The sequence below is a fragment of the Oncorhynchus clarkii genome, chromosome 7, assembly GCF_045791955.1.
Source record: "Oncorhynchus clarkii lewisi isolate Uvic-CL-2024 chromosome 7, UVic_Ocla_1.0, whole genome shotgun sequence".
Taxonomy (NCBI): domain Eukaryota; kingdom Metazoa; phylum Chordata; class Actinopteri; order Salmoniformes; family Salmonidae; genus Oncorhynchus; species Oncorhynchus clarkii.
This window is the reverse complement of record NC_092153.1, coordinates 49,002,990-49,017,300: the sequence shown is the minus strand read 5'-3', so window position 1 is coordinate 49,017,300 and position 14,311 is coordinate 49,002,990. Positions and strand designations below refer to the sequence as shown.

The 14,311-nt window shown below is 42.7% G+C and overlaps 1 protein-coding gene across 1 annotated transcript in view; it reads right to left on the bottom strand.

The window, feature by feature from the left end:
• The window catches only part of LOC139413418 (calcium-dependent secretion activator 1), a 168,469-nt gene that overhangs the window by 54,194 nt on the left and 99,964 nt on the right, over window positions 1–14,311 (bottom strand). Inside the window, exons 10-14 of the mRNA XM_071160777.1 lie at window positions 11,921–12,029; window positions 10,071–10,283; window positions 1,865–2,001; window positions 1,569–1,756; window positions 770–937 (exon numbers count right to left, since the gene is read on the bottom strand). Coding sequence (XP_071016878.1) covers window positions 770–937; window positions 1,569–1,756; window positions 1,865–2,001; window positions 10,071–10,283; window positions 11,921–12,029 — 815 coding nt within the window. The remainder of the gene's footprint in view (window positions 1–769; window positions 938–1,568; window positions 1,757–1,864; window positions 2,002–10,070; window positions 10,284–11,920; window positions 12,030–14,311) is intronic.

Here is a 14,311-nt window from a genome sequence, read left to right as displayed (position 1 = left end):
CTGACCCTCTCTCTTTATGTCCTCTCCCCCTCTCTCTCCCATTTTCCTTTTTCCCTCTCCACCCCCCACTCCTATCCTCCAGTCTTGGAGCTACTCCCGTCTTCCTGTCCAGCCTGATCATAACAGGACTCAAACAGACAGCACACCTCAGCTTCATCACTGTCTGTCATAGGATGGGGGTAGAGGGGTGGAAATCAAATCAAGTCAAATCAAGCTTTATTTATACAGCACATTTCAGACATAGAATGCAAGTGCTTCACAGGAAAAAAATTGAATAAAAAAGCGGAACTATTTACTACACAACAAACATAAATTAAAAACGAAAGAATGCCAAAACTGAACGACTATAAAGTACCCCAAGGAAAAGCAAAGCTAAAAAGATGCGGAGGGGAGAGGTAGATGGGGTAGATGGGGTAGGAGGATTGTCAGACTGGGGCAGACAGCCGCCGTGACCTTTGCCCCTCACAATGTAGTACTCGCTTGTTTATATTGACTAGAGATCCAGCCATGATTACGACAGATTCGGTCTCCATACAGAAGTGTGAGCACATGTACACAAACACCCTATGTACACGTACGTATGCACATCTAGTACACACAAACACACATTTTATTATACAAAAAAAATACATGTAAATACCCAATAAGTATTTCAATATTTCAACTCCAGTATTCACTCGTTAAAATCAAAAAGTCAAGTGACTGAGGTCGGGTGGGAGGGAGAGAGCCACAGTGGATCTATCAGGGAGGAAGCACCACAGACTCTTACCTTCTGGGCCAAGAGACAGCCTGGGACTTGGAGTCCTTTTTTTTCCTAAACTCCTTGATTTTGAGTTCCCTCTTAGAGGGTGTGGGGGGCTCTGGGGTGGGGGGGTAAAGGTAACTCTGAAGCTCTGCCTCGGTTACAGGCCAGTTTAGCAACTCAGACAGTCTCTGACTACAGGTTACATGAGAAAGAGGCAGGGGTGATGTTAAGAGATCAAGCATCGGAAAAAAAGAAAGAAGAACATTAATAAAGCAAACCAAAATCATAACAGACTATGAAAATCAATGAATTGAGAACAGACAACAAAGAAAGAATAAACACAAATCCCAACTGGACATGGAAACTGGAAACTTAAAAGCACAAGTGACTGAAACAAGGGATTGGAAAAATAATATTTGAGAAAGCTTTGACTGAGGCAAAAAAAAACAACAACACAGTATGAGGTGGCTTGGTGAAGTATACCAGTACAGAACATTGTATGCAGATCTAGGAGACAGGGTGTAGGGTGGAATATACATTCTGTTACTGTCTTCTCCGAATGAGATTGATTTGATGAAGAAGGTTGGTGATAGAGTGGGTTCTCTGAGTGAGGAGGATTGGGTTTACATTCATATGCTTAACATTTGTTTCTGTTAAACACACAGAGACAGAGATAGACAGAGAGACAGAGTGAGTGAGAGAGACAGAGACAGACAGACAGACCCAGAGAGAGACAGAGAGACACAGAGAGAGAGGGTGGGGGGGGGGGGGGGGGGGGGGGGGGGGGGCGTAGAAGGGGGGGCTGTAAGTCAGTTCTCTGTACCTGTTGCCATGGACGTGTGAGGCACAGAAGGCAAAGCTGTAGTGCAGCAGGGTGGGGTCAATCATAGCCCCATTCTCTGCTCTCTCCAGCAGGTCACCCAGGTAACACAGGTGTCTGTGACACCCCCGCACACCATTACGAGCACAGTATTCATCCATGACAAACACCTGGCCTGGACTGAACCAACCCTACAAAATAGACATACAAGGGAGGTTAGAATATATCAAAATTGATAGAATGTAGGATCACAATGTAAAAGAATGAGGGAACCACTGGACTGGTAACACTTTCCTCACCAAACAGGAGTAGGAGTCATTGAGTCTGTGGTCCAGGGTGAGGCGCTGCACCATCTCAAACAGAGAGGAGTGGTCAAAGCTGCAGGGGTTGGCTGAGATGAACTCATCCATGCCATGTTTTTGCGCCCGGTCCGCGTCTATGTCCGTCCACCCCGGAGAGAGAGAGAGAGCCAGCACACATGAAGGGAGAGACAGGATCCACAGGAGTTAGACACAGCAGAGGATGGGAATGGCTATCGGAGTGAGAGGGTAAGAGAGCATCACTCGCACAGTGTGAGGGCCCTATTCTATCAAAACTGCTAAGAAGGTTTACGGGATGAGACACACATATGGTATACATTTTTCTTGCACTGGAAGATTGTGGGTTGGGGCTCATCTAATGAGTAATCAATTGCGTATGGGTGAAACTATACGGACACCCTCTCACCGGGCAGAATTTTAAAAAAATGTGTTCTGAGCCTGCACACCAGGTCAACGGTTTACATTGAATAGGGCTCTCGTACAGTACGCTTCATCTGGGGGTGGGTGGTTTGGTCAATGGAGAGGATCATTGTGGGGTTCATAGTCAACTAGCAGGTGGAAAGGGCTCTGGGCCAGAGGGAGGGTCAGGAGGATTGGATGTGAGTTGCAGCATAACCAATGCAGAAGGGTCATTCCTGTGGTCATGCATGACTGATTATGTTCTGTCTGTCTGTCTCATTATTACAATGTTGGTCCAGTTCTCTCTTGATACATTTCAAAGTTATTTTATGTGGGGTCTTTCTACCTACACAACAGTGTATGACTGTTGAAATCTCAGGTCCCCCCACATGTGAACAGTCGACCTGAGCATATACACCAAACAAAAATATAAACTCAACATGCAGTTGGGCCCATGTTTCATTAGCTGAAATTAAAAGTTCCCTGAAATTTTACATGTGCACAAAAATCGTATTTCTCTCAAATTTTGGGCACAAATTTGTTTACATCCCTGTTAGTGAGCATTTATACTTTGCCAAGTAATCCATCCGCCTGACAGGTGTGGCTTATGAAGAAGCTGATTAAACAGCATGCACATTACACAGGTGCACCTTGTGCACCTAGAAGCACAAGCATTTCGCTACACTCACATTAACATCTGCTAACCATGTGTATGTGATAAATACATTTGATTTGATTTGATTTGTGCTGGGGGCAAGAAAAGGCCACTCTAAAATGTGCAGTTTTGTCACACAACACAATCCCACAGATGTCTCAAGTTTTGAGGGAGTGTGCAATTGGCATGCTGACTGCAGGAATGTCCACCAGAGCTGTTGCCAGAGAATTTAATGTTAATGTATCTACCATAAGCCACCTCCAACGTCATTTTAGAGAATTTGGCAGTACTTCCAACCGGCCTCACAACCGTAGACCACATGTATGGCGTTGTGTGGGCGAGCAGTTTGCTGATGACAACGATGTGAACAGAGTGCCCCATGATTGCGGTGGGGTTATGGCATGGGCAGGCATAAGCTACGGACAATGAACAAAATTGCATTTTATCAATGGCAATTTTAATGCTCAGTGATACCGTGACGAGATCCTGAGGCCCATTGACGTGCCATTCATCCACCACCATCACCACCTCATGTTACAGCATGATAATGCACAGCCCCATGTCACAGTTCTTCCATGGCCTGCATACTCACCCGACATGTCTCCCATTGAGCATGTTTGGGATGCTCTGGATTGACGTGCACAATAGCATGTTCCAGTTCCCGCCAATATCCAGCAACTTCCCACAGCCATTGAAGAGGCGTGGGACAACATTCCACAGACCACAATCAACAGCCTGATTAACTCTATGCAAAGGAGATGTGTCGCGCTGCATGAGGCAAATAGTGGTCACACTATTTAGTAACAAATGCATTTGTATTCCCAGTCATGTGAAATCCATAGATTAGGGATTAATGAATTTATTTCAATTGACGGATTTCCTTATATGAACAGGTGGCCAAAGATCTGTCCAGAGGGATCGTTGAGAAGAAGCTGGCTGCTTGTGTCAACATCGTCCCCAAAATCACATCTGTATATGAATGGCAGGGGAAGATCCAAGGGGATAGTGAAGTTTTGCTGAATGTAAAGACCAGAAGTTCTAAGGTAAAAGTTCTCAGTAAAATCTTTTAAACGTACATTTTTGTTCAGTATATATAGTCTAAACTCTCTGATAGCAACCTTTCTGATAGCATCCTCACATGATCGAATGAGCTGCACCAGCTAGACCCATCTCCTTTCCCCTCCCACCCTACCCTTTTACTTCCACTCCCTCCCCTTCACTGCTCAGCCCGTCAGCACACCCCCCCCTAGGGTCTCCCTAATTACCCTCCCCCCTTGTCCAGCGAGAGGGCTAAATAAATTTGACAACACATTTTCACTTTCCTTCTCAGTGAGTGGGCTTAGGCATTACATCAGGGTCTGTCTGGAATGGGAAGGCTGACCGATAATCCATGCGCTGTCCATCTCCCTCTAGTTGTATTCTAATGGACTGCTTCAGCCAGGGCTCAGGGACTGCTCTGAATGCCTCAGATCCGCAGGTCACAGCTATTCTAAGCAGCGGTCTGGATAAATAGCCTATGCAGCTGTCCCTCCCGAGACGAGGCTTTACATGTCAATATAGAGACAACACCAGCATTAACAACAGTTGAGATATCGATACAAATGAGTTTTCGCTGCAATGTGGATATACACAAACAATGTCATAGTAAAATGTGTCCAGACACACTGACATAAAAAAATGTTTTGGATGTTTTTCATAAATTCCAAATCACACAAAATCTGAAAGTGACGCACAAATATAAAATCATGAACAATAAATTACTTTGACTATAGACTAAAAAAAAATGAATACCAAACTACCATCAAAGCTGAGAGAATATAATAATAAAAAAATCACTTTTATTTTCTTCCATTGACCTCGACTTCACTGTTGAGTGAAACCCAATGTGGCGCCAGGCCAGCTGTCAACCACCCAGGGAACAAAGCCTGTGCTGCTATGATGCTTATGATCCCCAACTCCCAAATCCAAAAAGGTGACTATGTGTCCCTCTCCTCTGTGACTGGTGGCCTGTCATGTCTATTTGATATTCCAGCGGTGGAGTGGACATGGGAGCACTGGACAGTAACAGACAATGACACTAGTCACCCCCGTCTGTCTAGGCAGGGGAAGGACTGACATCACAATGATTGATGGATGCTACTCATTTATAGATCCCTACACTGAACATTTGGGCTATTTAGCACATTTAAAAAATAAATAATGACCACCAGCACCACCTCCCTGCTCATTCCCTCTCTCCCCAGAACATCCACAGCCTAGCCCTCTCTGACGGCAGAGTGAGGGGTACATGATGATAGCTGGGTCTGATTTAGGGGTGTCATGGAGCTAAAGACATGAGCTGACACTGTGGTTCTCACTTTCTCGATTAGTCCATCCTAAACATTTGAATTTATTGAACAGCAATTGTGGAAGATCTTATTATGCTCATTTATATTTTGTTTACAGGTTCATGCTTTTAACACATTTGTAAGTTGACAATACTTTATATGCCCATGCACTGTATGATTTATAGATCACTAAGAGCATACCAATATTAGTGTGTTAAAGGAGAGGATAAATTAATTCCTGAGGCAAATCTCTATATACCCAACAATACCAGGATCTGTCTCAGTCTTTCAACAAGAGGGAACAGAAAACAGACTCAGTTTTAAGCAAAAATTGTGAGAACATCACCCTGGTAAATGTTCTTGTCAGGCATCTAAAGAAAGAAAAGGTAAACGGATATGTACATTGCAAAAGTGGTAGAAGTGTTCATTTCAGGTCCGTCTCTAAGGAGTGGAGAAGACTGCAGCAGCATATGGTAAATTGAATGGCATGACATTATCACTTGCTACATGTTAGCATTCAGAATACTCCAGGTACATATTTGCCAGCTCTCATTCAGCAGCAAGAAGAATAAAGAGTTAAAGGCAGGGATTTGAGCAATCTTCAGTAAAACATGGATATTCCACTGGAAATAACAATTGATTCAAATATATAATAAATATATACACTGCCTTCAGAAAGTATTCATACCCCTAAATATTGTTTTACAAATTGCACCAATCCAAACACAATACCCCATAATGAAAAAGTGACAACATATTTGTAGAAATCTGGGCAATTGTTTTGAAAATGTAATATCTAATTTATATAATTATTCACACCCCTGAGTCAATACTTTGTAGAAGCACCTTTGGCAGTGATTACAGCTGTGAGTCTTTCTGGTTAAGTCTCAAAAAAGATTTCCACACCTGGATTGGGAAACATTTGCCCATTATTCTTTACAAAATTCTTCAAGCTCTGTCAAATTTGTTGTTGATCATTGCTAGACACCTATTTTCAGGTCTTGCCATATATTTCTAAGTAGTGTTAAGTCAAAACTGTAACTCGGCCACTCAGGAACACTCACTGTCTTCTTGGTAAGCAACTTTCTTTTAGGATTTTGCCTGTGCTTTGCTACATTCCATTAATTTTTTTATCCTGAAAAACTCCCCAGTCCCCACTCTGAACCACCCATCCCGGATCCGGTATAATTGTCATCAGCAACGCTGAATAGCATAGCGCCACAGTCAAATAATATTACTAGAAAATATTCATATTCATGAAATCACAAGTGCAATATTGCAAAACACAGCTTAGCCTTTTGTTAATCCACCTGTCGTCTCAGATTTGAAATTATGCTTTACAGCGAAAGCAATACAAGCGTTTGTGTAAGTTTATCGATCGCTCAACAAAACAATAAGTACACTTAGCATCAGGTAACTTGGTCACGAAAATCAGAAAAGCAATCAAATTAATCGTTTACCTTTGATGATCTTCAGATGTTTTCACTCATGAGATTCCCAGTTAGACAACAAATGTTCCTTTTGTTCCATAAATATATTTTTTATGTCCAAATACCTCCGTTAGTTTGGTGCGTTATGCCCAGGAATCCACCGGAAAGAGCGGTCACGACAACGCAGACAAAAATTTCAAATTATATCCATAATGTCCACAGAAGAATGTCAAACGTTTTTTATAATCAATCCTCAGGGTGTTTTTCAAATATCTATTAGATAATATAACAACCGGGACAGTTGGCTTTTCACTAGGACCGGGAGTAACAATGACCGCCTTTCTCTTTTGCGCACAACTCACTCTGAGAGCCCCCACCTATCCACTTACGCAATGTTGTCGTTCACGCTCATTCTTCAAAATAAAAGCCTGAAACTATGTCTAAAGGCTGTTGACACCTTAGGGAAGCCATAGAACAAGGAATATAGTTGATATCCCTTTAAATGGGCAATAGGGATGCATAACAACAGAGAGGTTTCAAAAACAGGGGCACTTCCTGATTGGATTTTCCTCAGGTTTTAGCCTGCAATATAAGTTCTGTTTAACTCACAGACAAACTCACAAACAAGTTTCCAAAACAAACAAGTTTCCAAAACTTTAGAGTGTTTTCTATCCTAATCTGTCAATTATATGCATATTCTAGCATCTGGTCCTGAGAAATAGGCCGTTTACTTCTGGAACGTTATTTTTCCAAACATAAAAATAGTGCCCCCTAGCTTCAAGAGGTTAATACACATAACATCATGCAGCCACCACTATGCTTGAAAATAGGGAGAGTGGTACTCAGTAATGTGTTGTATTGGATTTGCCCAAAAATAACACTTTGTATTCAGCGCAAAAAGTTTGTTGCGTTGACACATTTTTTAAAGTACTACTTTAGTACCTTGTTACAAACAGGATGCATGTTTTGGATCTTTTAATTTTTACTCTGTCAATTAGGTTAGTATTGTGGAGTAAATAAAATGTAGTTAATCCATCCTCAGGTATTTCCTATCACTGCCATTAAACTCTGTAACTGTTTTAAAGTTACCATTGGCCAAAAGGTGAAATCTCTGAGAGGTTTCTTTTCTCTCCGGCAACTGAGTTAGGGAGGACACCTATATCTTTGTAGTGACTGGGTGTAGTGATACACCATCCAAAGTGTAATTAATAAAAATTGAATGTCTGCTATTTGTTTTACCCATATACCAATAGGTGTCCTTCTTTGTGAGGCATTGGACAATCTTTCTGGTCTTTGTTGTTGAATCTGTGTTTGAATTTCACTGATCGACTGAGGGACCTTACAGATAATTTTATGTGTGGAACACAGAGGCAATCATAAAAAAAACATGTTAAAACCCTATTATTGCACACTTAGTGAATGCATGCACCTTTTTATGTGACTTGTTAAGCCCTTTTTTTTTACCCCTGAATTTACTTAGGCTTGCCATAACAAAGGGGTTGAACACATTGACTGATGGTATTTTCAATTTTCAATTGAATTTAATTGTAAAACGTTTGACAACATTATAGGGCATTGTGTGTAGGTCAGTGAAAAAAAATCTAAATTTAAACAATTTAAAATGTAGGCTCACAGAACAACATTTGGAAAAAGGGGTGTGAATATTTTCTGAAGGCACTGTATATAAATACAATTTAGCAGACTTACATGCATGTATGCATTGGATTTGGACTTTTCTGCAATTTGGAAGAAGCACATCAAACTATATAATGTGTATGAAGTGTGTAGCCAAATTACATTGGACTGGAATAAAAAGACAAGATTATTTATCCTACCTATAATATATTTTAATTATCTTATTTTAAACCCCAAAAACATACAGTAAGTGTTTTTTTTACCTTGTTTTTTTCAGAAGAGAAGGCATTTGTAGAGTTGCAAGTGTGAACTAGCATGTCGTTATTTAGCAACATTTCACTGATTGCTTCCTGGAATAATTGTGCAGAGACCACACTGTTTAATTCATGTCATGGCACTTTTAACATGGTAGTAATCCGCTGCTGAGAGACAAAGGCCTCCAGTAGTTGTCAAAAACAACCATTTCACTGAATTAACATATGTCCTCAGTTCTACTGCAATTTATGGAACATGACAATCAACAAATCATTGTAGTTTTATGTTGTGGGTTTTAGCCCTGTCTCCGCCTTAACCCTTTATTACAATTATGGTCATTAAAACTGTTTCTGCCTTTTTTAAATCAATTATTTTTAAGATACCATATTGGTATGTTATAAGTCCTGGGGTTTAGAAAAAGGTCTGTTTTGCTAAGAAGGGATTTCATGTTCAATAAAGTTGCTGAGAGCGAGAGAAGGCAAATATGCAGTTCAACCAAAGCAAAGCAAACAAAATCAGAGTGACATGCATCTTAGTCTTGTCAGGATGGAAGTGAGTATTTAAAACCTAAAGAGAATCAAACCAAATCAAAATGAAAGTTTTCTAAAGTGGTCTAAGACAGAGATAATATAAAGATTTGAATAGAGGGAGAGAATGAACAACAGAAGAGGAAGAGAGGGAGGAGATCACATTGCTTTGGTCAGATAATCAGTGTGGATTATCTGAGCGGTGCCAGCAACAGGGAAGCACTTACCCTTAAATCCAGCTACGAGATAGATAGCGGGGTAAGAAGGAACAAACCAGAGAGACATAAAGACAGAGAGCAGACACAGAGACCTGACCTACAGCAGCTGGGCTCGACCAGGGACACACAAAAAGCATGAGAGTGAGAGTGAGAGTGAGAGAAAGTTGGGGAGATAGCTCATGACACTGTTAAACAACTGGCATAATAGGACACAGGGGAAGAGGAAGGGCTAAACTAAAGAGATGAATATTGACATAAGGTGAAATGAATAGATACAGATAGAGAGTGAGAGATAATGTGATATGGAATAGGAGAGAGAGAGACAGCGTTGATGAAAAAAACGACATATTTAGTAACGATAGTAGAGAGATTAATGAAACAAAATTAAAGGAGAGGTGAGGAGAGGCGGTTCTTTCTTCTCCAGATGGATGTAGACACTTCGCTGTAGTTGCTTGGGGTTACATAATATACACTGTTACACACACATTCCTATAGAATAAATACATAAATATATAACAGTGCGTATTGTCCATTTTAAAATACACACTTGTGTGGAGAGAAATAAATACAACAAAAGAGGTTACCTCAAAAAGGAGTCCAATAAAATTCGTATCTTGATAGATATTGAATTTGATTAGACATAACAGAATTGCACATTAGGCGGTCGTTTCCTGGGTACTGTAGCTGAAACAGTACCCAGTGTTGTGGGCCTCGTGGGCACAACATGGGTGGCACTTACAGAACTGGGAGATGGGTGCGTCTAGCTGAGGTGCGGAGCCTGCTCTGTTGTTGAGTTTCTGGACCTGGGTGGGGGGGATTGGCTTGTGGGACTGGCCCGTGGCCCGGTACATAGCCTGGACCCACAGGATGCGGTCCTGCTCGTCATCACTGGCAAAGATCACAGTGTCACCTTCCTTTACTGCATTGAAGAAGGTCCTCCCACCGTCAAGACCTAAGGAATTATTACAGTTAGCAGTGTTTGTAGGGCTAGTGCTACAGGTAGATACCAGCACATATATACAAAAGTATGTGGACACCCCGTAAAATTAGTGGATCCGGCTATTTCAGCCACACCCATTGCTGACAGGTGTATAGATTAAGCACACGGCCATGCAATCTCCATAGACAAACAATGGCCTTACTGAAGAGCTCAGTGACTTTCAACGTGGCACTGTTGTCAGTTCAAGTCAGTTCGTAAAATGTTTGCCCTGCTAGAGCTGCCCCGGTCAACTGTGCTGTTATTGTGAAGTGGAAACATCTATGAGCAACAATGGCTCAGCCATGAAGTGGTAAGCCACACAAGCCCACAGAGTTCTGTCCTCGGTTGCAACACTCACTACCGAGTTCCAAACTGCCTCTGGAAGCAACGTCAACACAAGAACTGTTCGTCGGGAACTTCATGAAATGGGATTCCATAGCCAAGTAACCGCACACAAGCCTAAGATTACCATTCGCAATGCGAAGGTGGAAACGCATTCCCTGGAGTGATGAATTACGCTTCACTTCATCTGGCAGTACGATGGACGAATCTGGGTTTGGCAGATGCCAGGAGAACGCTACCTTCTCCAATACATAGTGCCAACTGTAAAGTTTGCTGGAGGAATAATGGTCTGGGGCTGTTTTTCATGCTTCGGGCTAGGCCCCTTAGTTCCAGTGAAGGGATATTTTAATGCTACAGCATTCCATGACATTCTAGAGACGATCCTGTGCTTCCAACTTTGTGGCAACAGTTTGGGGAAGGGCCTTTCCTGTTTCAGCATGACAATGCCCTCGTTCACAAAGCAAGATCCATTCAGAAATGGTTTGTTGAGATCGGTGTATAAGAACTTTACTGGCCTGCACAGAGCCCTGATCTCCACCCCATCAAATACCTTTGGGATGAATTGGAAAGCCGACAGCGAGCTAGGCCTAATCACCCAACATCAGTACCCGACCTCACTAATGCTTGTGGCTGAATGGAAGCAAGTAATACAAGTGGTGTATTACTGTACCTGGCTGAGGGTCGGTGTATGTGTGTGGTGTGTTACTGTACCTGGCTGAGGGTCGGTGCGTGTGTGTGGTGTATTACTCTACCTGGCTGAGGGATGGTGTGTGCGTGTGTCTGGTGTGTTACTGTACCTGGCAGAGGGTTGGTGTGCGTGTGTGGTGTGTTACTGTACCTGGCTGAGGGTTGGTGTGTGTGTGTGGTGTATTACTGTACCTGGCAGAGGGTTGGTGTGCGTGTGTGGTGTGTTACTGTACCTGGTTGAGGGTCGGTGTGTGTGTGTGGTGTGTTACTCTACCTGGCTGAGGGTCGGTGTGTGTGTGTGTGTGTGTGTGTGTAGTGTATTACTGTACCTGGCAGAGGTTTGGTGTGCGTGTGTGGTGTGTTACTTACTGTACCTTGCTGAGGGTCGGTGTGTGTGGTGATTTACCGTACCTGGCTGAAGGTCGGTGTGTGTGTCTGTGTGTGTGGTGTGTTTCTGTACCGGGCTGAAGGTCGGTGTGTGTGTGTGTGGTGTGTTACTGTACTTGGTTGAGGGTCGTTGAGTGTGTGGTGTATTACTGTACCTGGCTGAGGGTCGGTGTGTGTGTGGTGTATTACTGTACCTGGCTGAGGGTCGGTGTAGTCTACAGTGTAGCCGTCCAGTTGAAGCAGCTCCACAGGCTCTGCTTTCTTCTCTCTGTAGCTGCACATGGCAAAGGTGTACTGGCTCACCTGCATCACAGAGGAAGGAACAGAGGGCTAATTATTTACTGTACACTTTATCTCATGGTGCTATTCCAGCTGCTATTTACCTGGTATTTCTCAAGGTAACGCATAGTAATACGGGTACTGGGACTTAGACGAAAATGACATAACATTGGTAAACTGCCTAGTAATTACTATGTAACTACCATTTTAGTATACCAGGTAAAAAACAGACTGAAAGAAAGCATTACATCTTATCAGTTCTACTTACCACTGTAACCTTGACCTCAAATATAACGTCATGTTCCCTAACCCAGGCCTTGGACACCTTGTTTGTGATAACCAACCGGGAGAGACGGTCACACAAGGGTTAATGAGCCAATCACCAGGTATGGTGATGACCAGGTGACCAGATGCTGGTCAAGATAGGCATATGGGAAAACAATCTCTCTGTGTGTGTGTGTGTGTGTGTGTGTGCATGCAATAGTGAGAGAATGGAAATGACAGCTGTGTTGCCCACTCTTGAACCTCTAGTCAGTAATGTGTGTGTGAGTGTGTGTGAGTATACTGGGATAATCACATTATAATTAGATGAATGAAGTGGCCGAACCAGGGGAGGGGGAGGGGGGCTGGTAAAAGTAACTTATGTTGATGAGAAAGAGTATGTGTGTGCTTGAGTGTGAGTGTGTATCTATCCCGCACTGATACAGTGATAAGCAGGCTTATTCTGCTACTGACAAGGACAGACACACAGAGAGAGAGAGACAGAGAGAGAGGTGGGAGAGGATCAGAGAGCGAGGGTGGGCAGTCAGGGTGCTGTTGCCGGCGCCGTTGCCAGGGCGGGGTTGTGGCCCTGACTCTGTCACTCAGCGAGGACAGACGAGTGCGGTAGTGACACCCTGTCACAAGAGATAGGAGCCCGACTGCTAGGTGCCAGTCATGCCAAGGCAACCCAAGGATCTCAGCCAATACCACGCTATTGTCACCTCTGCTGCAAGTGGCAGCTCTCACTGGCTGCAGCCTGCCTCTGTGTGACAACAGAGATTCACTGTCAGGGCTCTGATGAGGCCCCCGGTGGAACTTGCTGGGCCGCCGGTGCCACTACCCAGCTCCACGGTGCCCCCTTGCCTTCGGGACGTCCCTGGGGCACATCAGAACTCCCCATCTTCTTCCCACTCCCTCGCCTGCCTCTCTCTCAACCCACTTCAGCCTCACCTCCCTCTGCCTGCTAAAGTTTGGATCTGTCAGGGCCAGGCGAGACAAACACACAGACAGAGACAGAGCAGGACTGTATGGGCCTTAAGGCTGGCTGACCTGCTGTCAAACTGATGGTTAAAGGATTCTAAATGACTTTGCTCCCTTGATTACCCTACATGCTTTGCTCTTTTAAATAACCTTGTTATTGTTGAGAGCAGTGGTGTAAAGTACTAAAGTAAAAATACATTCAAGTACTACTTGAGTAGTTTTTTGGGGTATCTGTACATTACTTTACTATTTATATTTATGACAACTTTTACTTTTACTTCATTACATTCCTAAAGAAAATTATGTACTTTTTACTCCACACATTTTCCCTGACACCCAAAAGTACATTTTGAATGCTTAGCAGGACTGGAATATGGTTTAATTCACACCCTTATCAAGATAGCATCCCTGGTTATCCCTACTGCCTCTGATCTGGCGGTGTCACGCATGACCTTAGTATTCTTTGTTTTCTTTATTATTTTGGTTAGGTCAGGGTGTGACATGGGGGATGTATGTGTTTTTGTTCCTGTCTAGGGGTTTTGTATGTCTACGGGTGTTAACTAGTCTAGGTGTTATGTATGTCTATGGTTGCCTAGATTGCTTCTCAATTAGAGGCAGCTGTTTATCGTTGTCTCTGATTGGGAACCATATTTAGGCAGCCATATTCCTTGGGTATTTTGTGGGTTATTATCTATGGCTAGTTGCCTGTGTATACACTTGTTTATATATAACTTCATGTTTGTTTTGTAAAGTTTGTTTAAGTGTTCTTTGTTTCATTAAAAAGAAGAATGTATTCAAATCACGCTGCGCCTTGGTTTCCTCCATTCAACGAACGTGACAGGCGGACTCACTGAACACATGCTTCGTTTGTAAATTATGTCTGAGTGTTGGAGCGTGTCCCTGGCAATCCGTAAAAAAAACAAAACATGGTTTGCTTAATAAGGAATTTTAAATCATTTATACTTTCACCTTTACTTTTGCTACATAAGTATATTTTAGCAATTACATTTACTTTTTAGAATGATGTATATTTATAACCAAATACTTTTAGACTTTTACTCAAG